We start from the raw sequence: 27236 nt of genomic DNA, 5'->3' as shown, positions 1-27236 counted from the left end.
TTATTTAATAAAATATATTTTAAAAGATATGAATCTCTTGCCTTATGAAAACAGAATGTACAGCTGGCCCTTGAACAACATGGGTTTGAACTGCACTGGTCCACTTATACATAGGTTTTTTTTTTCCTCTTCAATAAATGCAGTATAGTACTGTAAATGTAGTTTCTCTTCCTTGTGATTTTCTTAATATTTTCTTTTCTCAAGCATACTTTATTGTAAGAAAACATTATATAGTTTGTATAACATGCAAAATAGGTGTTAATTGACTTTATGTTACTGGTAAAGCTTCTAGGCAACAGTAGGCTCTTAGTTAAGTGTTTTGGGAGTACAAGGTTAGACTCAAGATTTTCAGCTATGTGGGTTCATTGGCATCCCCTAAGCCCTAGTTGTGCAAGGGTCAACTATATTCTATTTGATAGATGGTAAAGCTTCTATCTCTTTAAAATACTATGTTGCAAAAAAAAAACCCAAACAATCAAAAAATTAGGAGATGAGCATGACATTTATTTAAAAGGTAGAAAGTCAGTATTTAGATTAACATCTACAACTGACAGATGTTGACTTCCAGTCTAATTACACATTATGTTATTTTTTCAATGATACTTTTAAAATTTGAAATCAGAATATAATTGACAATAATTATGGTGATTAAAACTATGAGACTAGTAAAATTCTTTTTAGTTCAGTTTTCTCAAGAATTGCCAAGGATTTAACTTTCTTTAGGACTAGAGAAGGTGTAATTTGAAAAGCATTTCATATGTGTCTCAGTTAATCGCTTGTAGTTATAATTGTTATAACCATGTAATTTGTAATCTAATTTTCAAAGATACCTTTCCTATGTATAGTGTCATACCCTTGAAACTTCTTAACCTGCAAAGGATAAGGAGCTAATAGATTAATTTTTTTGAGATTAATTTTAACTTAAGGAACATTTGAGTTTTGTTGTGACTAATTAAAATGTTTTGTCTGTAAAGTTAGCATTTTAGCATTTCAATTTATGAAGAAGAATCTTTTTCAAATAATTCTCAAAGGTCTTCCTTCTGGTAAAGGACTTGTTTGACACTTGTTGGCTTGTTTAGGTTCAAAGCAAGGGGTCTAACTTAAGGCTGAATCTAGCTCAGAATTAAAAATTCATGTCTTTGAGATTTCAATCATTATAGAGGTGCTTGGGGTTAGAATGGGATAATGAAATGAGACAGTCTCCAATTTAATGAATATTGAGCTTCTTCTATGTGCCAGATACTATGCTAAACATTCTGGGATATGTAAGAAGAAGAAAAAAAAGAAAGGTAGTCTTAGCACAGAAAGTCATTCTAGTGGGAGAAGACTTCTACAGAATTTACAAAAGGTAACCAGGATTCAGTTTCATAATAAAGGTTGAAACAGAAAGTGGTTTATTTGATCTGACCAGGTTTGGAAGCCATGTGGGATTTCAACAGGTGGAGCTGAAGTGGAGGAGGGTAGGAGTTCCAAGGTGATGGCCCAGAGGTAAAAGAGGACAGGGGTGTGTTTAGGCAACAGGTAATAAGCATTAGTCTGATGTAAGAAGGTTCATTTGGGGAGCTGGTAGATTAATCTAGAATCAGACTTTGTGGTCACATTGTATGTGGCTTTGTGTATCTGTGGCTGAGGTTTGCCACTTAAAGCAGTTGGTAAAGGAGAACTGTGGGAGATGATTGCTTTTTCTTAACTGGATAGACATCACTTCTAATTCCCTGGGAGGCATCCCTAGCCCTGGGACTTCTGCAAGATCTACCCAGTGTCCTGGGTGATGAACATTAAAGAGGGCATGTATGTAATGAACACTGGGTATTATATAAGACTGATGAATCACTGAACTCTCCCTCCAAAACTAATAATGCATTATGTTAATTAATTGAATTTAATTTGAACACAAAAAAAAGATCTACCCAATGTCTAAGGAGATTTAAAATTCACTGGGAGTTTTGTGCCTCCTTTTTATTTGACAAGTAAGTTTTGATAACAGCTAATATTTGTTGAGTACATCCATGTGTCAGTGCTTTTCTAGATACTTTATGTGGATTAATCCTCACAACAAACCTCTGAGGCAGGTGCTCTAAGTACGCCATTTTACACGTGAGGAAATTGGCAGGTTAAAGCTGTTTGCCCAAGGCTGCACAGCTAGGAAGTGAGAGCCAAGATTGAGATTTTGGCAGGCTGGCATCAGTCTGTGCTCTCCTGCTTGCAGATACTTTGGATCCTTGTCATGAGAGTTCCACCTGGTTGCGGGGTGTTGTGAGGAGAGCTTTGGCCACTTGATTTTTATGGAGGAAGGACATTTATTGAGTTGGGTATAAGGATATAGGGTGAATGAATACATTCCAGCAGTTCATCTCCGATGTATGCTCATGGTGTAGACAGAGTAGTTAAGATACTTTGTGAAACAGGATTGCTCATTACACTCAAATAGCATCCTTTTAGTTCTAAAGCTAGTAGGTTTATTTTTCTGGGTTCAGAAAACCTTGAGATTTTCTCCACTTATCTTTGTTCATTGAGTGTGGACAAAGGTAGAATTAGGGGTAATTACAGTTTGCAAATGCCAAAGCTGGAGGGTTTCAAGAAAAAATGCCAAGAGAATTGTAGAGACATCAACCGAGTTTGACAGGAGGCTAGTCCTGATAAAATAAGTGTTAAAATAGTACTCAGGACCAAACCAGATAATCATAGGATGAATAACGACAAGGTGTAAAAGTGGAGGTGGTTAAGGGTAGGAGAAACAGAATGGTCTTTAGGTGACAGAATCAAGGAAGGGTGAATTGGTTTTGGTTTTGGGTGGAAAGATGCAGCATTTCTAAAGGCAGGAACCAGTAGAGAAGGTATCCAGGAATCATAGTTGAGCAGTATTTTAGAGGACATAGAAAAGTGATCAAATAAACATGTCATTCCCCAACAGGCTAAAATTAGGAATAGGGACTGTTAAACTCAACTTTTTCATTTTCTCTATTCCCAAGTGTGCTGTTGCATCTTAAACATTTTGTTTAAGTAACTTGCATGAATTAAGTTAACTTTGGAAAAGAGGACTCTTTCTCAGACTGTATGGAAGAAATTTTGAGATAAAGGAAAGTGAGAGGCACGAAATTGAATTACCTCTGGTGTCAGTAAAGTAGTTAAAGCACCGTGCTAAGCAGATGTCAGTGGTGGTATTTGTGGCCTAAGGAGAACAGGAAAACGTGGGGAGTAATTAGGGATGAATTATGTCTCACCTTTTTCCACCCCCGACCAGCCTTACTCCGTCAGAGAGAGGCGATTAGGAGTAGAGAACTATCATGAATCTTGGATCCTGAGATCCAAGATTTCCTAATTGAACCTTTATTGCAGTGTATAACATAATGCAAATTGTGACACATTTCAGCGTCTGCCAAGCAGTGGTAGAAAAGTTTCTGCATCTGCTCTTGTAAAGACAAAGTGACAAACAGTACTAAACTCAGGGTAGTATCAGATGACTTGTTCACCGGAAATGTTGTATAAAGTGAGTGACGATGTTTTGGGGTTCCAGACTGAATACGGTAAGCAGTTTTTTTTTTCCAGTTGGCCAAGACTCATCGCGTTACCCGTTCGGTTCAGCTTTAGAGGGAAGGATATTCGCAGTGCACCCAACCCTTCCCAATACTGAGCTCCTCCTCCGGACCTGCGGAGCGCGGTTTGCTCGCTTCAAATTCAGGGACTAACCGTCCTCGCCCAATCATCGGCCTCCTGCCCGCCCCGTCCCTTGTCGCTGTCCAATCCAAGGCCAGCTCCGAGTCCCCGCCCTGTTTTTCGTGCCGCGAACGGACGTAAACCCCAGGGGCGCGCTGTACGGCCAGTCCGGTGGCCGCGGGTGTGGGGGGCGCCTTGCGCACGCGCATTTGCAGAGCCACCGGGACGCCCCCTCCCTTGGACCTTTCTGACGAACTCTCGGCGCCCGCAGCTGGAGTCGCGGGCTTGGTGAGGAGGGGTTTCCTGTGTCTTGACCGCGGTTCGGCAGGGGGCACGCGAACCCGCTTTCAGCAGGCTTTTCGGCTGTGGGGAGGATTGGGCAGTAGCGATTGGGCCGGGGTCGGGCGCAGGGCGCAGGCTCCGGGCCGGGGGCTGCGGGGCGCTGCCTATGGTCCGACGGCCTTGCTGCGTTCGACCCTTCGTACTCAGCCCGACCGTCACGCAGAATTCCGCTCAGTGAGTTCAGTTGGGCGCCTCTGAGAGATTGACTTTAAAAAAAACAGGTTTTGATTTTGGGGATCACATCCTGGTATCCCCCCACTTTCTTCCACTTGGTGACTTCTTGGGACCAGCGCACTCTGCGCTTTGGTTTGGAGTTTCTTGTTGCAAAGCGCTCTTGACCGGGTGTTTGCTTCATGTGTGTTGTGATAGGCTGTTGTTTCTCCTTTTTGTCCAAAACTGACCCGCGAAGTAACGTTGTTAACTAAATACAGAGGGGTCTGCTAGTGTCACCCGGTTATTCACTTTTTGTTTTGGTTTCTGCTAGGCCGCGTTCACATTTACTCCCAGTACCTTTCTTACATTCCTTACATCTGATTTCTTTATGGGAAACAAAACACAAAAAACCATGAATGAAGACAATGTTTAATATCATTACACTTTTGATTTCTCTTAATTACAGACTTTGTTTTGTAAAACATGAGGTCCCTTTCGAAGCAGTCGTTTGGAGAACAGATGTTTTTATGAAAGTATTTCCGTTTGCTGTTAGCATATTGAGGTCATTCGACTGGAATTTTTACTGCTCCAAAATCAGTTTTTTCAACGAATTTCAGTTTTGTGATCAAAGTTTATGGTAAGCTTTGAAAAGTAATGTATTAAATGCCTACCTAATTACAGATTTTTCTTAGAACACCAAAAGTAAATGATGAATGTTAGGGAAGCTTGACAGCGTATGCTTTTGAATGTGTACGTGTAGACTTCCAATTAATGACTACAGTAAATGACATTTTTATATATCCAGAAATATAATTAAAGCAGTTAAATACTGGTAAGTTCAAATGTGAAAATGTGAGGTTACTGCTTTAAGGAAGTAAGAGAGATCCCAAAGATGGCTACTTAGTTCAGACACAGTAAAAGAAAAGGAAATGTTTAGGTGATAGAGGAGGGGTGGGTGGGCTATGCAATATTTAGGGAATTTTTCCTAGGAATGTGGTATGTCCATGGATGGTTTAAACAAGTGTAATCCTTTTGGAAACGATAGATCAGGTATTGGATTACATCTCCAGGGATCTTCCACTGGCTTGTATTACCACTGCGCCCGTAGCCAAGCTCCATCCCAGGACTTAACACTGTCATAATTAATAGGGGTCATAATTGATTATAATTGATGAGGGTCATCCGCTCCGTGAAGGGGAGCTGCTTTATATTTGCATTTCCAATGATAAGTAGAGTGTGTTTCATGGTTTGCCCTTGGTAATGATTGTTGCATGAATGATATTTGCTTAATATCTGAATTTTCTTGGATTTGACTCTAGGGATAAATCCTTAAAGAATTTGGGATATATTTTAATGTGGTTTACATGTCTGTAAACGAATGAATAAACTTAGTGATTGGAGGTGGGAAGGCTACTTGGAAGACTTAATGTAATGGTTTAGATTAACGTGATAGGGTGTTGGGAATATAGAAGTGAATCTCAGTTCCAGAGATCTGTTTGGAGTTAGAGGCATTAGAATTTGATGACTGAGAAAACAAGAGAAATGGTGCCAAGTGTCTGGCTTGTATAGCAAGAGAATAGGGATAACACAGGTCAAACTAAAGGTAATAGAATGGGTAGAGAAAAGATAATAAGTTTGGTTTTGTATTTGTTAACTTTGCACCACTTGAGAGAGTGTTAGGGGTGAACCATTTGGAAATGGGAATCTAGAGTTCAGGATAGAGGTCTGAGCTGAAGTGATTTGAAAATGAGGAAGATGGCATTAGTGCAAAGGAGACTACTCTGGGGCAGGCTTTTCTGGCTCTGAATCCTCTGCTCCCACTTGTGCTGTGTGGCCTGGAAAATTCTCATAATTACCTCTCTTGGCCTCAGTTCCTTCAATAGTAGGGATAGTGGCTACCTTGCAGATTTGATGCAGGGATTAGAGAAGTGTATATAAAATACTTAGTGTATTACTTGAAAATAGAGTAGACACCATATATCAGCTAGATAGCGAGGGAGTACAGATTATTTCTTTCAACCTGTTTTTTTGTTCAGTTCGTATTTCCAGCCCTGTATCAATTACTGGGACTGTATGGGTGAACAAGATTGAAATGTCCCCAAGATACTGATATTCTAAAGTCAAAGATGGTGGGGCCTCTGGGGTGGCTCAGTCGGTTAAGTGTCTGCCTCTTGATCTCAGCTCAGATATTGATCTCAGGGTCATGAGTTCAAGCCCTACATTGGGCTCCACACTGGGCATGGAGCCTACTTAAAAAAAAGAGAGCGAGAGAAATAGTCATTAATGTTTCCTTAAAAAAGTTAAAAAGTCAAAGATGTTAAAGATGTTCTTCACTTCTTTCATAAATATTTCATAAATATGTTAGGCATTATTATAGGTGTTCGGTAAGAGTGATGGACAGATTGGCAAGGCCTGTGTTCTCAGGGAGCAATCTTTTTAGTGGGGAAAGAAAAACACAAATAGTGTATTTTATACACAATTAGTGATAAGTGCTGGAAGAAATTAAAACAATTGTGAGAGACTGTGGGGCTACATTTGATCAATGATGAGGAATCACCTCTCTTACAAGGTGACATTTAAATTAAGGTGGATGCTAGGAAGGAGCTAGCTGGTACAGAGATTTAGCTGAGTACTCTAGGCCCCCAAGGTAGGGATGGGGCTTGGATGTTACAGAAACAGAGACACCAGTGTATGGTGAGTCATGAGCCTCAGGGGTGGAGGATGGGGTGGCTCCCTGAAGTTTTCAGTAAGGGCATGGTACCTGGTTTGTATTTAATGGTCCATATTTAACTGTAGGGTGGCAAGAATAGAAGCATGGAGACTGGTTGGGAGGCTTTTCAGTACGGTAGGATGGTGGTAGCAGACATAGAAAGGTGTGGAATGATTTAGGGTATGTTTGGGATATAGACCTGTTTTGCCCTTGGGAATGGGCTCCACCAATAGATCTATTTTATTTGGCAACAGTGTTTCTTACTGAATTGGAATGTGTTCACCTTGGGGTCTGTAACTTCTAGTTGATCTCAGCTTACAGTCCTATTGTCTGATAATATTAGTGCCTAAAAGCATTTGACTTTGAGATCCCTACCTAAGAGTGTAAGATGTACATTGCATGACAGAAGATCTGGGATCAGAATCCTGGGTATCCCTACCATGTAAGGAATAGATAGAGGAAGAAGATGTCATGTGAGCTATAGAAGTTATGATTTGGATTCTTCTAAGACACTTGGCTGTGAAGGGGAGGTAAGAAGGTGGTGGCAGGAAGCGCACATGAAGGATGGGAACAGGTTTCCTACCTCCTCCATCCTAATATGGGATCGTTTTGAACATGTTTATAGAAATCAAGAAAAGCAAATAGAAATAGAAAAGAAAGGAAAATGCTGGGACATGATCTGAGAGAAGGGTGCTTGTATGATAGTTGGTGTTAAATTTGCTATGTATTGACATAGTTTGAAGACATTCATTTTTTGAACAAATTTATTGAGGATCTACTCTGGGCAAGGCACTGCTTTAGGTAAAATTCAGGGGTAAAATAGGCCAAGTCGCTGCCCTCATGGAACTTACATTCTAATATGGAGAAAAAATAGTTAAATAGGTGAATTATATAGCATGCTGGATAGTGGTCAGCACCACAGAAAAAAGAAAGAAGGGCAAGGAAATGGGAGTTGATGAGGAAAGTTGGTGAGGGAGACCAGACAGATAAGTGGACTTTTACCAAAAACCTGAAAAAAGTGGAAAAGTAAGATGTGAGGTTATCTGGGGCATCAGTGTGCTGGACAGAGGTTAGAGCCAGGGCACAGTCCCTGAGCCCGGAGCCCTGGCAGGTTGTGGGGACAGCAGAGAGGTTAGGGTGGTGAGGATGGAGCAAGCAAAGGAGAAGAGTAGTAGAGAGTGAGAGCAGATTATTCAGCCCCTTGTTGGCCATTTTAAGTATTAACTTTTAGTCTGAATGAGATGGGAAACCAGTGGAGGGTTTTGCACTAAGGAGTGACAATATTTGACTTAAGAGGGATAATTTCAACGTGTGGAGAATAGGCTAGGGGAGGAAGAGTGGAAGTGTGGAGATAGTTGAAAGTATCTTGTAGTGAGTATCCAGGCAGGAGGTGGTGGTGGCTTGACCAAGGTGATAGCAGTGGAAGTAGTGAGAAAAATGATAGGTTCTGGTTATGTTGTTGGGTAAAGACTTTGGGATTTGCCTAGGGATTGCTTTTAAGGTGTGTGTGTGTGTGTGTGTGTGTGTGTGTGTGTGTGTGTGTGTGTGTGTGTGTGTGTGTGTGTTGGGGGTGGTGGTGAGTAATCACTGAGGTTTTTGGTTTGAGCAGCTAGAGAATGGAGTTGTCATTTTCTCTGTGGGGAAGACTGAAAAGCAGGCTTTCTTGAGGGGGTTGGAAGGTGATGGAATCAAAATTCAGGTTTAGGTGCCTGTTAGATAAACTCAGTGGAAATGTCTAGTAGGTAGTTGCATATCTGAGGTTCAGGGGAAAGGCCCAGGCTGGAGATTTAAATTTCATATTGTATTTAAAACTCTGAAACTGAGGGCAATCACCCAAAGAGAGTGGGTAGGTGGAAGGGGTCCAGGAGCAAGCCCTGATGCCTTCACATAATGGAGGTCCAGGAGATAAGGAGGAACCAGCCAAGGAGAAGGAAAAGAAGCAGCTGGTGGGGTTGGAGAACTGAGACAGCTGTGTCTTGGAAACCAGTGAAGAAAATTGACTGTGGGCCTATGGGGTTTGGCAACAGGGAGCTCAGTGGTGATTGACAAGTGTTTTGATGGGGTGGTGGGTTAAGAGCCAGCTTAGCGTGGGTCCAGGAGATGACAGGAGTGGAATCACATGCCAGTAGTGATTCCTTTTGGAGGAGTGTGTGGTAAAGGGAGGGCAGATAGAAGTGGTACAGCTACAGGGGGACAACAGGGTATGAGATAGGGGAAGACTTTTTTGAAAGATGAGGAACTAACAGCATGCTGGTGGGAACGGCTGCCCAGAGAAGATTTGACGACGGTTAGGGGGAGGGCAGTTGCTGGAGTGGTTGTCACTGCATTAGTGACAGGGGTGGGATCAAGTGCAGGTAGAGAGGTGAGCTTCCCACAGGAGCCTGGATACTTCACAGTCAAATAAGTTTTATAGCTCTCTAAAGGTCTTAAACATTTTCTACTTTATAGAGTAATTAAGTTAGCCCATTCCCCCTAAAACCTATACTTGAGTGCATTTATCATTGGTCCCAGCATAGTCCATCATTGTCCTCTATCTCACCAGTTGTGGTAGCTCTTTCAATATCCTGTCAGGTGTTAAGCCCTCTCCCTTCCTCTGCCAAGATCAGTCCTTCCCTGGAATGCAGAATACTGTCCATACTTCCTAATACACCTTTTAAGGCTTTTAGAATCAGACTCCATGGTTTCATTCACCATCTTTTTTTGTACACCCATTGCCAAAACACACTGAAGCACTTGGCTATTGCCACCACACACTTAGTACTTAGAGCGGATTTTGGAGTCAGACCTGGGTTTGAATTTTATTAATTGTGCAACCCTGGGTAAATTTAGCTAATTTAGTCTCAGTTTGTTTCTTCATAAAATGGGATGAATGAGTTAAGGTCGTGGGTATGCAGTAAATCTTACTTCTCTTTCTCCTTTGCTCATGTTTATTTGTCGTCTTTAAGAACCCACTCATGTCATACTTGGCCTGTAAAAGTTCTACTCCTTTTTCAAGGCACAGGGCCAGTACTTTCTCATTTATTGAGCCTTTCATGATTTAATTTTTTTTTACTGAATGACATATAGCCCTTACATGATAAACACTGAAATAATTTTGAGATTCATCTCCTAAGTACTGTAACCAGGGTTAAATAGAACCAGTGGCCAATGTGGGCTGGAAGGTCTCTCAGTAATACAGATTCTGTGCCAGTTTTTTCCAGAGTTAGTCCTTTGAGTACCACTTTCACCATTTTTGCCTTGTCCATGTGCCGGCTGTACTTGATTTAACTTAAATTTTTCCTTCAATGGACTTCCTTTTTAAACTAACATTTACTCATCTTTAAGAATAATTTCTGAAATCAGGGGCTAGATTTTGCTGGGTTAATTTTTTTTTTCCTAGTCCATGTTAGAATGAGCACCTAACCAGTAGACTTTTAAGTACATCCTGAGATCATCTGTATATTCCTTGAGTGTCGGGTCTTTGCTTCTTTATTAGATAAGTGTGGCAATTGGTAGTCTTTGCTATAGTAAACCAAGAGTAAATTAAGCTGCGTTGTATTTTGTTATTATGTTAATTATAAAAAGGAAGTTTGACATTTGTAGTCTCAGCTGTGAAGTAGCAAAGTATTCTGAGAATTACTTTACCTCCAAATGCTTGTTGATTTTATCCCCTTTGTGCTGTTCCAAGAAAATGATTTTTCCCTAAGATTTATCACTTTTCTAAGATTTATGAGACTTTTAATCACTTGAGAAGGTTTTATAGTAATACTTGATTTTTAAAAAAAACTTATCGTTGCAGTGAGATGGAAGATTTCCGAGGAATAGCTGAGGAGTCATTTCCAGGCTTTTTAACCAATTCATTACTTGGTAATAGTGAGATTTTGGAAAATGTCACTCTTTCTTCAAATCTTGGCTTGCCTGTTGCTGTTTCAACACTTGCTAGAAATAGATCCAGTGCTGACAACAGGTAAGAACTGTTAGAACACATGATTTTTTTGTAAGGTCTAGAAAGCCTGCAATACCTTGATACTTCTGTCAAAATTTCTCAGCCAAGGGGCACCTGGGTGGCTCAGTCGGTTAAGCGTCGCAACTCTTGGTTTCGGCTCAGGTCATGATCTCAGATCCTGGAATTGAGCCCTGAGTTGGGCTCCACGCCCTGTAGGGAGTTGGCTTGGGGATTCTCTCCCTCTACCCCTCACCTGTACACTTGGCGTGGGGACATGTCCGTGCTCTCTCTCTCTCTCTTTCTCTCTCAAATAAATAAAAAAATATATTTAAAAATTTCTCAGCCAAGCTTGAGCTTTTGTTTTATATATATTTATATATGTAATATGATATGTATGTTATGTATAAATATGTGATATATGTGTACGTGTATTATATATATTTATATATAATTGTTATAAAAATTTACGTATTTCCCTATTCCATTGCCTTAGTCAGTAGTGGGTAGGTGGATTTGGAACTGAGTACCAGTGACCTTTTGGTCTACTAATTGTTTTCAGCCTTACTGGCAGCTAGTAATTTGAATTGTATCTCCATATGTGATGTGTACAGTTCATCCATCTTGTATGATGTGTAAAGTTTGCCCATACTTAAATATCTACTTTCCTGTCCTCCCAACCTGAACATTTGGTAAGAAGCATTATCTTTACCTTTGGAATGAAGGGGTTAACTCTAAAAACTTTTAGCTTTAAGATTTCTGTTACTCTGTTTAATACATACACACCTCATTCCTGATACATAGGTTTTCAGTGCTTTTCACATTAAAATGGTTTTGAACATTGGGGGCCCTATTTGTTTTTATCTCCTAGCAGTTGGTTTTATAGTCATGTGGCCCTAATGTCATGGTGAATTTTAAATATGCATAATTTAACTATTAACAAAACGAATTTTTTTTATGTAGGTATTCTGATATCCAGGCATCTTACTTAGTAGAAGGGAAGTTTTCAGTTCCATCTGAATCATCTCCCAGTAACCAGAGTGAAGCTGACCCAAGAGAGAAGTTACAACTTAGCTTCCAGGATGATGAGTAAGTTCATACCTACATTTTGTTTTTGCCATGTTAAAAGCAGGTCTCACTCAGTCTTGTGGAAAATGAAAGAGTGACTGTGTCTCTGAATAATTCTGAGAATCTTTTTAAAAGAGTTTTCTTTATATGCTTTTAATCACAACCATTTTTAGTGCTTTCAGAATACCTTTTCTCATTCCAAAAGTAACATAAACTCATTTTAAAAAAGGTAGAAAATACAGAAAAATTATAAGGAAGATAATTAGTCTGTAGTCTTATTAACTAGAGAATAGTCATTGGGGCACCTGGCTGGCTCAGTCGGTAGAGCATGCGACCCTTGATCTCAGGGTTTTAAGGTTGAGCCCCACAGTGGGTGTAGAGATTACTTAAAAATTACTCATAAAAATAAGATGTTAAAAAAAATAAGAGAATAGTTATTATTTATAGTCTTCCAGACTGCTTTTTTAATTTTTTTTAAAGATTGCCTTTATTTATTTGAGAGAGAGAGCAGGGGGTGGGGCAGAGGGACAAGCAGACTCTGCTGAGTGCCAAGACTGACATGGGCTTTGATCCCAGGACCCTGAGATCATGACCTGAGCCGGAAGGCAGACACTTAACTGACTGAACCATCCAGGAGCCCCTTCCAAACTGCTTTCTATGCACCTATACATGTACATATTAAGTTTTTTTTTTTTACAAATGTGGGATTGAACTGTACATACTATTTATAACTTTTAAAAATTAGTATATTCTCATCTTTCAATTATAATTAAGGTAGATATGTGTCGTGTTAATGACTGCACTACATTAGGCGTTTAGATTATTAGAATTTTGCTATTATAAATTTACTGAATTTTATGTATACCTTTGCACACCTAGCAGATTATTGTATTCAGATAAATTCCTAGGATTGAAATTGCTGAGTTAATATTTAAAGACTGTTACAAAGCACCACATTGCTCTTTAGAAGATTTGTACCACTTTACACTTCCACTAGAAGATGTACATGATGAGAATGCCTACTTCTCTGAGCACTCCCCAACGTTTGGTGGTATTATTTTTGATCCTTGATTTTAGAAGTAAAAAAATTTGTACACATGCATAAGTGCATAGAAGAAAATCTGGAAGGCTATAAACCAAAATGTAAATGGTAGTTATCTCTTGGTGGTATTACAGGCATTCTTAAAGTTTTCTGTGTTTGAATTTATAATAGAGTATTTATGGAATTGAACATACTTTAATGTTTATTCATTACTTATATTTTTGTTGTGAATTGCCTCTTGGTAACATTTGGGTATAAGCACTTTCTATATATTAAAGATGTTAACTCTTTGAATACTCATTCATTCCATGTGTATTTTTGACTGCATGCCTACTGTGTGCCAGGTACTTCTCTAAGTACTTGGGAAATACCAGAACAGACATTAAAACAAAAAGACATTAAAAATATACCAGTTTTAGGGATGCCTGGGTGGCTCAGTCATTAAGCGTCTGCCTTCGGCTCAAGTCATGGTCCCAAGGTCCTGGGATTGAGCCCCACATTGGGCTCCCTGCTCAGTGGGAAGCCTCCTTCCCCTTCTCCCACTCCTCCTGCTTGTGTTTCCTCTCGCTATGTCTCTCTATTTCAAAAAATAAAATCTTAAAAAAAATACCAATTTTATAGTATATTTGAAGGGAAAAGTGCTAGAAAAAAACCAACATGATAAGGAGGGTAAATGGGTAAGCTGAAGGGAATGGTCAGTGTGGGTCTCACTGAGGAGGTATAAGATCTGGGTGAAGACTTGAAGGAGGCAGTTAGCCATGTACATTAGGAGGAAGAGGATTTCAGGTGGAGGCTGCACGAGTGTAAAGGCACTAAGGTTGGAGCATACCTGTGTTCAAACAGCAGGAAGGAGGCTGCCACGGGGTGAGCAAGATTTTGAGAGAGGTGGAAGGAGATTTTAGAGGGTTATGTTTTAAAAGGTTCACTCTGGCTACCGTGGAGTGAATAGACTGTTGGGAGGCAAGTCTGGAAGCAGGAAGACCCCTTAGGAGGTTGGATTATCAAAGGGGTAAGGTAGATGGAGAATAGAAGAGCACCAGGGCCTCATGTTGGGGCACTTCAATGTTAAGTTGGGGAGAGGAGGAATAGACATGGAGACTAAGGATTAGTGGCTGGAGGTAGGAAGACAACAGTGTGTCAGAAGCCACATAAAGAACATATGTAAAAGAACAGAGAGGGATCCAATTGTGTCAAATAAAATGAGGACTAAGAAGTGACCATTGGAATTAGCGTAGGTTAGGTTGTTGGTAACCCTGACAAGTGGTTTTGGTGGAAGTAGGAGGAGGCACAGTGGTGTAGGAGAGTGAGTTTAGGAGAGAATGGGAGGTTAGTTTTGGAGATGGTGAGTGTGCTGCAAAAGGCAACCAAGAAATGGGGCTGTGATACCTGGTGAGTATAGTGGATCAAGAGAAGTTTTTCTTTTTTCCTTTGTGGGGGGAGAGGTTGATGCAAGTTTATGTGGTAATAGGAATGATCTGAAACAGAAAAGTCTGATTATGTAGAAAGAAGAGACTTGCTAGAGCAACACCTTTACAAAAATAAGAGGCCAGGATCTAATGTGTCGTGGAAGGAATGACTAGAGAGGTAGGACCATGGATAACTCCTTTGTATTAACCGGTGGGAAGGCAGAATGTGTGGGTACATGGTCGTCTGGTAAGAATCTGTGGAAGTTGTCTTTTCTGTACTTAGGGTCTCTCAGTGCGGTAGGAGGCATGACATCAACTCAGGGTAGAGGGGCAGTAGAGAGATGTAACAGTCAAGGGAGTGGAGAGTGAACAGAGAGGGAAATAGTGCCATTGTCCGACAGCATCAGGAGTCTCACTCGAGGGTCATGGTCATGAATTTACTGTGATTGTGATGTTTTCTCCAACCACATTCAGCTGTAGGGGTGCTAGCAAGATGTGAGGGGAGAGTTGGGTTTAATTGGGCTTGTAGTCTGATGAAAGCAATGAGGGATAAGGAAGTTGAGGGTGTGTGATGATTGGCCATGGGATTTAGGTTAAGGAAGAGGAGAGGATAGCAGAAGGGTGAGGGAATGTGAGATGTGGTGATATGAGTGGATTGGAGGCTTGGGTTGCATCAAAGGATTATAGAGTTGAGGTACTAAGGAAGATGCCATGAAGGGGTCATAGGCGACTCCAGGCTAGAAGGCTTTATTGAGGATGATCTGGAAGTTGTACTGAGGGGACATGCTGATGGAGACACACATTCCATCTCCATGCCCAGTGATTCCAAGGCTGTGGGAGAGACTGATAGTCTTCATTTGCCAGTGTTTAAGGGAGGCAGTGTCCTCACAGGACATCCAGGTTTTCCCTAAAACGGTGAGGTAAAAGGGATGTTCATAGGAAGGGTTCAGAAATAGCAAGATTTTGCTCATCCAGGGTTGGTTTGTTGGGCTGGGTAGGGGGGAATGTGCTTGTGGATCTTTGAATGTCAGGAGTAAGGAGTCCTGGGCTTATTGAAGGGCATCATGAAGTTAGTCTCATTGAACTGATTTTGGCAATGAGACGTTAGACATGGGGGGAGGGGAGGAGAATATTGGAAGTAACCTCTTGACTCTTTGATGTGGGCCAGAAGGTCTGGGAAGTGGTCTTGTCGATCCTGTTAATGGAAGATAGACAACCTGGTAAGGCGTAGTCCTAGATGAAGTGTACTGGTCTCACTCTAGACTTTCATTGGGTAGAGGTGATGCTTTGGGGCTATTCCTTGCCTCCATTGAGTAGTCTGAAGATTTGGGTTGTTAGTCTGAGAGCCTGGACTTCCTATGGCTGCTTGTGATGGTGGGTACACAGCCTGCAGAGGCATGCTCTTAGCCCTGTGTGGAGGATGGCTTCTGTGGCTCCTTCTGGGGGAGGGTGGAATTTATGTTTTGAAAATATCCTTATTCTGACTTTGGAATTAATGAATATTTTAGCTGAGGATAGGATTTAAAGGTAAAAATAACTTTCACAAAATTTTGAAGGCGTTGCTACATAGTGTGAGAAGCCTGATGTCATTTTGATTCTTGACCATTTGTATCTGAACTTTTTCTTTCTGGAAACTCTTAGAATCCTCCGAGTCCTTGGTGAGTGCTCCCCCCACCCCCAAATAAATTCTAATTGGCATCAATCCAGAGATTTGTGTGCTTTAGTTCTAGATAATTAATTATTTGGTAATTTTGTATTTTTCTTCCTTTCTGGGACTACTGTTTTGGATTGCCTGGGTTGATCTATTTCCACTATTTTTTTCCCTTTTCCTTTTTTGTTTTTGTTTTTCTTTTGTTTCAGTGCAAGTAGACAATGTTCTAGATAAAGTTCCTAATTTCTTCCCTACCCTTCTATTAAATCATTTGGCAGTCATAATTTTGAGAGCTCTTTTTTCTGGTCTTTCATTTTTTTGTAATGGTTCCTTTTTGTGGATATAAGAGCGACTTCAATGTTTTCTGAGAATTCTAATTGAGGTTTTTCAAAGTTATATAAATTATCCTTGTCTCTGGGGTTGTTTACTTTGTTCATCTTTATTTTTATCTCTCAAGCTGTTCCTTCTCCTGCATCTGATTTACGGCTGTCTTCTAGGTTGCTAGTGTGGGCTAGTGGGTATCCAGATCTCATTTCTGTTAGGTCTTCATGTGAGCTGGGCAGTCCTCATGGCCAGCTTCACTTTCCGAGTTCCATGCTGGGTGGTTAACACTGCTATCACCACCATAACTTCATTGTGCACAGGCGTTTCATATGCCTTTTCTGAAGAAGAGCCTTCCTAGATGTGCAGCGTCATGTTGACACTGCTTTTTTGTTTGCGTGGGTTGTGGAGCGGGAGTGGAGCACTGCCCAGTGCGGGCATCTGATAGGCTTTCAGTCATCCCCTCCCTTTGGACTCCCTCTGGACTCCCTCCTGTCCTCCTTCCTACTGTAGTCAGGAAACATTTCTGCAGTTCTTCCTGGCAGATTTGTTTTCTGCTTCCAGGCCCTTTTGTTCTTGTCTGGACCATGCTTTTGTTTTTCCTGCATACCCCGTCTGCTTTTCAGATTCTAGAATCTGAGGTAAGCTTGGGCTAGGACTGGTGGCTCTCATCCAGATTGCTTCACTTTTATAGATGTCCTTATTGTCATTTTCATGCAGTTCTAGAAGTTACTCTTGCCACTTTTACTTGAAGCTTGTTTAACTTAATATTTGACTTAGTTTGAAGAATTTTGATGGGCTAAACAAGTGATAGCTATAGTTTTGAGGAAGTGGATTTAGGGGGAGGTGGTTAATTTAACTGGCTCTGTTATCATAAAGTTCTAATGGTCACACTACAGTTGACCCTTGAACTGCGTGGGTCCACTTATATGCAGATTTGTTTCAGTAAATACATAGTACTGTAAATGTATTTTCTTTCTTATGATTTTCCTTTTTTTTTTTTAAAGATTTTATTTATTTATTTGAAAGAGAGACAATGAGAGATAGAGAGCACGAGAGGGAAGAGGGTCAGAGGGAGAAGCAGACTCCCCGCTGAGCAGGGAGCCCGATGCGGGACTCCATCCCGGGACTCCAGGATCATGACCTGAGCCGAAGGCAGCCGCCTAACCAACTGAGCCACCCAGCACCCTCTTATGATTTTCTTAATAACATTTTCTTTCCTCTAGCTTTATTATAAGAATACAGTATATAGTACATATACAAAGTGTGTCTTAATTGACTGTATATGTTATTTGTAAGGCTTTCAGTCAACAGTAGTTCAATTAAGTAGTTAAGTTTTTGGGGAGTCAGAAGTTAGACATAGATTTCCAATTAGGCAGGAGGTCAGTGTCCCTAACCCCCATCTTGTTCAAGGGTAAAGTGCACATGTTCTTCTTGGAGTGGGGGGCTTTGAAATATAAACCCAAATGTCATGATTTCTTTTTTATTTATTTCATGTCACCATTTTGCCTCCCCACCACCTTTTTTTTTTTTTTTAAATATGTCACCTAGGGACCTTTACTGTCTTTTTTTTCTCTTTCATTTTCTCATTTATTTGAAATATAATTGACATATAACATTAGTTTCAGTTGTGCAATGTAATGATTTGATGTTTGTATATACTGTTAAATGATCACCACAATAAATCTAGTTAATATCTGTCACCTTACATAGTTTTCAGAATTTTTTTTTCTTGTGATAAGAACTTTTAAGATTTACTCTCTTAGCAACTTTCAGATATGCAGTACAGTGTTATTACCTATAGCCACCATACTATACATTATGTCCCTATGACTTACTTATTTTATATCTGGAAGTTTGTAACTTTTGACCCCCTTCCCCCTTTTCTCCTGCCCCTGATCCCCTACCTCTGGGAACCATTAATCTATTCTCTGTATCTATGAGCTTAGTTTTTTCGTTCTTATTTTTAGATTCTGCATATAAATGAGATTATGTGGTATTTGTCTTTCTCTGTCTTACCATAATGCCCTTAAAGTCCATCCATGTTATTGCAAATGGCAAGGATTTCCTTCTTTTTTTATGGCTGAATAATATCCCATTGTGTTATATATATACAAAATTTTTTTTATTCATCTGTCAGACACTTAGGTTGCTTCCATCTTGGCTATTGTAAATAATGCTGCAGTGAACATGGGGCTGCCATATATCTTTTTGAGTTAGGGCTTTAGTTTTCTTTGGATAAATACCCTGACGTGGGATTGCTGGATCATATGGTAGTTTTTATTTTTAATTTTTGAAGAACCTCCATACTGTTTTCCATAGTGACTGCATCAATTTACATTCCCAGTTCACATCCCAGCACTGCACATCCTCACCAACACTTGTTATTTCTTGTCTTTTTTGTTTTTTTATTTATTTTAATTTATTTTTTTAAAGATGTTTTGTACTTGTCAGAGAGAGAGTGTGCGCGCACAAGCAGGGGGAGCAGCAGGCAGAGGGAGGAGTAGACTTCCCGCCGAGCAGGGAGCCCGTGCGGGCCTTGATTCCGGGACCCTGGGATCATGACCTGAGCCTAAGTCTGGTGCTTCACTGACTGAGCCACCCAAGCATCCCTCTTGTCTTTTCTATAGTAGTTATTATAACAGGTGTTAGGTGATGTCTCGTTGTGGTTCTCATTTGCCTTTCCCTGATGATTAGTGACATTGAACATCTTTTCATGTACCTATTGGTCATTTGTATGTCTTTGGAAGAATATTTAGATCTGCCCATTTTTAATCATATTGTTTGCTTGTTTGCTTTCTGTTTTTGTTTTTGCTCTTGAGTTGTATGAGTTCTTTATATATTTTGGATATTAACCCTTTATCAGATCTGATTGGCAGATATTTTCTCCCATTCTGTAGACTGCCTTTTCATTTTGTCATTTTCCTTTGTTGTGCACACCCCCACACCTGTTTTTCTCTTTCTTCTATCATACAACTTTGTATCCACTTACAGTCTTTCCACCTACCTCTACCCTCTCTTTTACTCAGCTTCTGTTTGATTGGGATGAAACTTTCCTATATCTACCTATAAATGCACCTTTGGATTGAGCTGATGGTAAATGGCTTTCTATGTATTACAGCCCCAATACAGAGATGGAGAACCTGGGAGATAAATTAAGAGTTGGGAGTTGCCTCAGGCACAGAGGGTTAGCACTTGGAATATATGGAAGGATTATCTTCTTTTCATCCATCCTGGTCAGATTTAAGCCTATCCCTAGATACCAGTTTGTCAGATGATGAATTTATTGTGTTTAGAGGCCTTTTTCTAGAAAGTTCATCCCCCTCTTGCTGGCAGAAGGCTGTGGTGAGCTGCATCAGACCCACGAGCTTTTGTAGAAGATTGGGAGGAAAATGGCCTTTAAGGAAAAACATTGGCATACATATATAAAACAACAGAGATACAAAGATGGGGACAAGGCCAGTGGCAGGGGCTAAAAGTAAAACTTTTAAAGCATTTCATATTCAGAGAATCAGCTTTTTGGCAAATACACTAGTATCCTTTAAGTCTGTTTTGTTTTTAGAAAGCTGAGTTTTTCTCCACATATGATAGATTCAGAGATACTTATTTGGAAAAGAAAAAAAACCCTCATTTTATCACTTAAGAGGCAGAATAGCAATATGATACTGTATTTGATTTTGGTAGACTGTGTATCTCTGGACCCAAAATGATGTGCAGTCCCCAGGGTACCTACAGTGGAGCCAATTATAGTTTCTGGCTGGTCCTAGAAATTTTTCTTTTCACTGTATCCATTTTTTTTTTCTTTTTGGGAGATTAAATACACAACTGATTAATGAATATTTTATTGATTTACCCAAGGTAACTAACATTTAGTCATTATTCTGTTCCCTCATGAAAAGTTCTATCTCTAAGAAAAAGAATCATAAAGAAAGTCAGCATTTGTCAGTTGCTGTTCTTGAAGAGTCTACTTTGCAAAGTGATATAGCAAGAACAGAAGAGGAGCAAGTTAAAACTGCAAAACCCTTTCAGAGCCAAGATCCTGTTGATAGGATTTCACCACTGGAACAAGTGCAAGGTACTAAACTTTCAGAAATTACTTTCTAATGTATATATTTCAATTTCCTTTCTTGTTTATCTATCTTTGGTATTTATCTTAAGCTACAATACGGTAAACTGAAATCACTTATGGTTTGGCATTTACCCATTAATATTTTTACAGGAAATGGTCTCTTGATTAATCTTTTTTTTATTAATAACATAAATGTATCACAGGTCTGTGATTCATCAGTCTTACACAATACACAGTGCTCATCACAACACATACCCTCCCCAGTGTCCATCACCCAGCCACCCCATCCCTTCCACCCCCCTCCACTCTAGCAACCCTCAGTTTGTGTCCTGAGATTAAGAGTCTCTTATAGTTTGCCTCCCTCTCTGGTTTCATCTTGTTTCATTTTTTTCCTCTCTTCCCCTATGATCCTCTGCCTTGTTTCTCAAATTCCACAAATCAGTGAGATCATATAATAATTGTCTTCTCTGATTGACTGACTTTGCTTAACATAATACCCTCTAGTTCCATCCACGTCGTTGCAAATGGCAAGATTTGATTTTTTGATGGCTGCATAATATTCCATTGTGTGTGTGTGTGTGTGTGTGTGTGTGTGTGTGTGTGTGTGTGTGTGTGTATACATACCACATCTTTATGCATTCATCTTTTGAGGGACAGCTGGACTCTTTCCATAGTTTGGCTATTGTGGACATTGCTGCTATAAACATTCGGGTGCAGGTGCTCCTTCGGATTACTACATTTGTATCTTTGGGGTAAATACCCAGTAGTGCAATTTCTGGGTCGTAGGGTAGCTCTATTTCCAACTTTTTGAGGAAGCTCCATACTGTTTTCCAGAGTGGCTGCACCAGCCTGCATTCCCACCAACAGTGTAGGAGGGTTCCCCTTTCTCCACATCCCCGCCAACATCTGTCGTTTCCTGACTTGTTAATTTTAGCCGTTCTGATTGGTGTGAGATGGTATCTCATTGTGGTTTTGATTTATATTTCCCTGATGCTGAGCGATGTTGAGCACTTTTTCATGTGTCTGTTGGCCATTTGGATGTCTTCTCTGTGGAAATGTCTGTTCATGTCTTCTACCCATTTCTTTTTATTTTTTATTTTTTAAAGATTTTATTTATCCATTTGTCAGAGATAGAGAGCACAAGCAGGGGGAGCAGTAGGCAGAGGGACGGGGAGAAGCAGGCTCCCTGCTGAGCAAGGAGCCCGATGTGGGACTTGATCCTAGGACCCTGGGATCATGACCTGAGCCAAAGGCAGACGGTTAACCGGCTGAGCCACCTAGGCATCCCGACTTCTGCCCATTTCTTGATTGGATTATTTGTACTTTGGGTGTTGAGTTTGGTAAGTTCTTTATAGATTTTGGATACTAGCCCTTTATCTGATATGTCATTTGCAAATATCTTCTCCCATTCTGTTGGTTGTCTTTTGGTTTTGTTGACTGTTTCTTTTGCTGTGCAAAAGCTTTTTATCTTGATGAAGTCCCAATAGTTCATTGTTGCCCTTGCTTCCCTTGCCTTTGGCAATGTTTCTAGGAAGAAGTTGCTGCGGCTGAGGTGGAAGAGGTTGCTGCCTGTCTTCTCCTCAAGGATTTTGATGGATTCCTGTCTCACATTTAGGTCTTTCAGCCATTTGGAGTCTATTTTTGTATATGGTGAAAGAAAATGGTCCAGTTTCATTCTTACGCATGTGGCTGTCCGATTTTCCCAACACTATTTGTTGAAGAGACTGTCTTTTTTCCATTGGATATTCTTTCCTGCTTTGTTGAAGATTAGTTTACCATAGAGTTGAGGGTCTGTTTCTGGACTCTCTATTCTGTTCCATTGTTCTCTGTGTCTGTTTTTGTGCCAGTACCGTACTGTCTTGATGATTTCAGCTTTGTAAAGAACTTAAAGTCCAGAATTGTGATGCCACCAGCTTTGGTTCTCTGTTTCAGCATTCCTCTGGCTATTTGGGCTCTTTTCTGGTTCCATACAAATTTTAGGGATTATTTGTTCCATTTCTGTGAAAAAAGCTGATGGTATGTTGATAGGGATTGCATTAAATGTGTAGATTGCTTGATGTAGCATAGACATTTTAAAAGTATTTGTTCTTCCAATCCATGAGCATGGAACGTTTTTCCATTTCTTTGTGTCTTCCTCAGTTTCTTTCATCAGTATTCTGTAGTTTTCTGAGTACAGGTTCTTTGCCTCTTTGGTTAGTATTATTTCTCGGTATCTTATGGTTTTGGGTGCAGTTGTAAATGGGATCGACTCCTCTTTCTTCTGTCTCACTGTTAATGTATAGATGTGCAACTGATTTCTGTGCATTGATTTTATATGCTGCCACTTTCCTGAATTCCTTCTAGTAGTTTTGGGGTGGAGTCTTTTGGGTTTTCCACATAAAGTATCATATCATCTGCAAAGAGTGAGAGTTTGACGTCTTTGCTGATTCAGATGCCTTTTATTTCTTTTTGTTGTCTGATTGCCAAGGCTAGGACTTCTAGTACAATCTTTTGATTGGGGCATTTAGTCCATTTACATTCAGGGTAACTATTGAAAGATATGCATTTAGTGCCATTGTATTACCTGCAAGGTGACTGTTACTGTATATTGTCTCTATTCCTTTCTGGTCTGTGTTACATTTGGGCTCTCTTTTTGCTTGGAGGACCTCTTTCAATATTTCTTGTAGGGCTGGTTTGGTGATCACAAATTCTTTTAATTTCTGTTTGTCCTGGAAGCTTTTTATCACTCTATTTTCAGTGACATCCTAGCTGGATAAAGTATTCTTGGCTGCATATTTTTCTCATTTAGCAGCCTGAATATATCATGCCAGTCCTTTCTGGCCTGCCAAGTCTCTGTGGATAGGTCTGCTGCCAATCTAACGTTTCTACTGTTGTAGGTTACAGACCTCTTGTTCTGAGCTGCTTTCAGGATTTTCTCTTTGTCTCTGAGATTTGTAATTTTTACTATTATATGTTGGGGAGTTGACCTATTTTTATTGATTTTTGAGGGGGGTTCTCTATGCCTGTTTCCTTTCCCAGATTAGGGAAGTTCTTTGCTATAATTTCCTCCAATATACCTTCCGTCTCATTCTTCTTCTGGGATCCCAGTTATTCTAATATTGTTTCACTTTATGGTATCACTTATCTCTTGAATTCTCTCCTTGTGGTCCAGTAGTTGTTTATCTCTCTTTTTCTCAGCTTCTTTGTTCTCCATCATTTTGTCTTCCATATCACTAATTCTCTCATTTATCCTAGCAGTTAGAGTGTCCATTTTTGATTGCACCTCATTTATAGCCTTTTTGATTTCCACTTGGTTAGATTTTATTTCTCCAGAAAGGGATTCTCTAGTGTTTCCTATGCTTTTTTCAAGCCTAGCTAGTAATCTTTATAATCGTTATTCTGGACTCTAGTTCCGACATCTTACTAATGTCCATATTGATTAGGTCCCTGGCAGTTGGTACTGCCTCTTTTTCTTTTTTTTGAGGTGAGGTTTTCTGTTTTGTCATTTTGTCCAGAGAGGAATAGATGAACAAGAGAACAAATTGCTAAAAGAGTAACAACGACTGCAGAGAAATATACACTAAATGAATCAGAAGAGACCCGAAACTGGGGGGAAAAGGGAAAAAAAAAAAAAGAATATGATCAGGCTTGTGAGTAGAACAGAGCCATACACTTGATTTTGGGTGTATTTTGGTCTTTTAGATGAAACTGCATCCCAAAATTTTAAAGTAAGAAAAACTTATATATAAATACACACACATAAAAATAAGGTTAAATACAATGAAGGGATGGAATATGACTAGAAAAATGAAAATTAAAGATTTTAAAAAATAATAAGATAAGTCAGTTGAAAGAAGAAGGAAGAAAAATTTAAAAATGTATGTGATCAGCTAGGTGACTAGAATAGAATCATACACTAGATTTTGGGTATATTTTGGTCTTTTAGAAACTGCAGAAACTAAGAAAATCTTATATATATATATATATATATATATATATACCAACAATAAGGTTCAGTACAATGAAGGGTTAGAATATGACTGTAAAAATGAAAATTAAAGGGTTTTTAAAAAGGAATTGATAAGTTGGTTGAAAAAGGAAAGAAGAAAAATTCAAAAAAAAAAAAGAAAATTTAAGAAATTAAAGTTGAAAAACTAAGGAATCATGGGAAAAAAGCCGTGACTTCTTTGTGCCCTAGCGCTAGAGTTTTGCAGTTCTCATGGATCGCTAAACTTGGTCTTGGCAGGATATTCTTGCTGATCTTCTGGGGGTGGGGCTGTTGCATTGATTCTCAAATGTCTTTGCCCCAGATGGAATTGCAGTGCCTTTGCCAGGGTCCAGGCTAAGCAGTCTGCTCTGGTTTGCTCTCAGTAGCTCTTTTCCCTGAAGGCTTTCAGCACAGCTTTAGAGGGTAAGAATGAAAATGGCAGTCTCCCAATCTCTGGCTCCAGAGGAGCCGAGAGCTTGGGGCCCCATTCAGTGAGCCCCCAGAGAAAAGCCGTCAGTCACTCCTATTTCCCTGGTCTCTGGCCACACTCCGTGCTTACCCGGCCTATGACCAAGCATTTCTGTCTCTGGCACACAGCCCTGTTTGGAGTCTCCAAACCCAGCTGATTTCCTGCAATGGGCTCTCATGAGGCTCCTCCCAGGGGAGGAAGGGGAGTCTCCCCGGATCTGCCGCTTGTTGGGTCCCTGCTTGAAGAGCAAGGGCCCTACTGTGCTGCGGATCATGGTTTATGGCAACCCCAAGCTGAGAGCCCACTCCTGGGCTCACTCTTTGCAGCCGGCTTCCCTGCTCTGATACCTGGGAGCTCTGCCACACTCAGGCACCCCCAGTCTTTCAGTGACCCCGAGGGTCCTGAGACCACACTGTCCCAGTGAGGGTTCCACCCCCCACCCCCTCTGGTTAGCCACCAGAGTGACATCCCTCACCGGAGCCGACTTCTAGAAGTTCTGATTTTGTGCCCTTACGCTCTGTCACTTGCCAGTACCCGGCTGACAGAACGCCTCCCCCCTCCCCCTCCCCCTCTGAGTCTGTCTTTCCATATAAGCCTCAGATTCACTTCTCTGTGTGTCCTACCTTGCAGAAAGTGGTCGCTTTTCTGTTCATAGAGTTGCTACTATTCTTTTCTTCGATCTCCTGTTGAGTTCGTTAGTTGCTCAGAATGGTTTGATAGCTATCTAGCTGAATTCCTGGTACCAGACAAAAGTTAGGTCTCCTACTCCTCCGCCATCTTGGACCACCGTCCTCTTGATTAATCTTTTAATTGTCTTCACTGATTAAGCTGAAAGCTCCTTTCCTTTGGAAACCATGCTGTCAGATGGCCGCAGTACATGTTGTGTTTAAGACACACCTTTCACACTCCCCCCCCACCGCCCAATTAATTGATATTACCACTAGTCATTTTTGTTCCTAAATTTATTTTGTATAAATTGGTGAATTATAAATTCTAAAATTATTGTTTCTAAGAAAACCAAGTTGAATGCTTTGGAGTCATTTGAACAGTTGTTTTCAAATTTAGGGGAAGATTGTAAGAAATAAATAACTTAAAGGCTCTGCTTTCAGATTGCTTCTAAGTACTGTATGTTCTCTTTTGTCAGAGAAATTAAAGCTAAATATTTTTAAACTGTGTATTGTATTCTTATGTAGTGAAGATAGCATGTAATTCCAAATTGTGGTTCAGTACTTAGCCCATATTACAGGATTAATGAATGAATGTACTTTGTATGTTTTTGTTAAAAACGTTAGTGGCTGTTTGTATTTCTCTTGATGAAAAGTGTTAAATATGTATGAAAGTAGTGAGAATGGTATTAACTCCACACAAGCAATAAAAGAAAAAATTGGTAAATTGGACTTCATTGAAATTGAAAACTTTCGTGCCTCAAAAGACTTAAAAGACTGAAAAGGCAGCACAAAGATGGAAGAGAATATTTGCAGATCGTATATAGTAAGGGAGTGGCATCCAGATTTTAGGTCTTCCAGTTCAATAAAAAAACACTGTAAAATGGACAAAGGTTTTCAATAGACATTTGTCTAAAGAAGTTGTAAAATGGCCCGTAAACACATGAAACAATGTTCAACATCTTTAGTCATCAGGGAAATGCAAATCAAAACCATGAGATAATCGTTTTACACCTATTATAATAGCTATAATCAAGAAGTTGGGAAATAGCAAGTGTTGGTGAGGATATGGAGAAATTAAAACTCTCATTCATTGCTGGTGGGTATGTAAAATGAGGCAGTTGTTGTGAAAGTAGTTTGACTGTTCTTCAAAACATTAAACATAGCACTATCATATGAGCCATCAGTTCCAGTCCTAGGTATATACCCAAGAGAAATGAAAACATGTCTACACAAAAACTTGTACCTGAATATTCATAGCAGCATTAATCACAATAGCGAGAGTGGAGACAACTCAAATCTCCCATCAACTGATGAATGGATAAATAATATGTAGTGTGTCCATATGGTGGAGTATTACTGAGCCATGAAATGGAGTGAAGTATTGATGTGTACTATAATATGGTTGACCTTTGAATACATTAGGCTAAGTGAAGGAAGACAGATACAAAAGGCCACATGTTGTAAGATTCTGATCGTCCACAGACATCTGTAGACACCGCATTGGCAAATCCATAGAGACGGTAGATTAGTGGTTGCCAGGGGAAGGGGAGAATGGGGAATGACTGCTAATGGGTACAGTGTGTGTTTCTGGAATGATGAAAATATTGTGGCATTAAAGAGTGCTGATGGTTGCACAACCTTGAGAATATACTAAAAACCACTGTTTTGAATGCTTTAAGAAGGTGGTGATTTCATGGTATGCAAATTTTATATCCGTTAAGAAAAACTCATATACTTATCCCACAATCTCAGGTAGTATAAGATTTAGTCATGTTTGCTTTTTCCCTTCTG

General features: G+C 40.0%; 1 protein-coding gene across 11 annotated transcripts in view; it reads left to right on the top strand.

The window, feature by feature from the left end:
* Positions 1-37: 37 nt before the first annotated feature.
* CEP192 (centrosomal protein 192) overlaps positions 38-27236 on the top strand; it is a 146337-nt gene continuing 119138 nt past the window's right edge. For 6 of the 11 annotated variants that reach the window (XM_073888048.1, XM_073888046.1, XM_073888044.1 and 3 more), the window contains exons 1-5: positions 3968-4173; positions 4619-4789; positions 10641-10808; positions 11748-11873; positions 20172-20347. In XM_073888048.1, the coding sequence (XP_073744149.1) occupies positions 4106-4173; positions 4619-4789; positions 10641-10808; positions 11748-11873; positions 20172-20347 (709 nt within the window). In that variant the 5' untranslated portion in view covers positions 3968-4105. The other 5 variants (XR_012376801.1, XR_012376800.1, XM_073888049.1 and 2 more) reach the window with 3 other exon arrangements.

The sequence above is a fragment of the Callorhinus ursinus genome, unplaced genomic scaffold, assembly GCF_003265705.2.
Source record: "Callorhinus ursinus isolate GAN/ISIS: 27379988/994484 unplaced genomic scaffold, GSC_fseal_2.0 scaffold86, whole genome shotgun sequence".
Classification (NCBI taxonomy): domain Eukaryota; kingdom Metazoa; phylum Chordata; class Mammalia; order Carnivora; family Otariidae; genus Callorhinus; species Callorhinus ursinus.
Note: the sequence above shows the minus strand (reverse complement) of the source record. Positions and strands in the feature narration are given on the sequence as shown.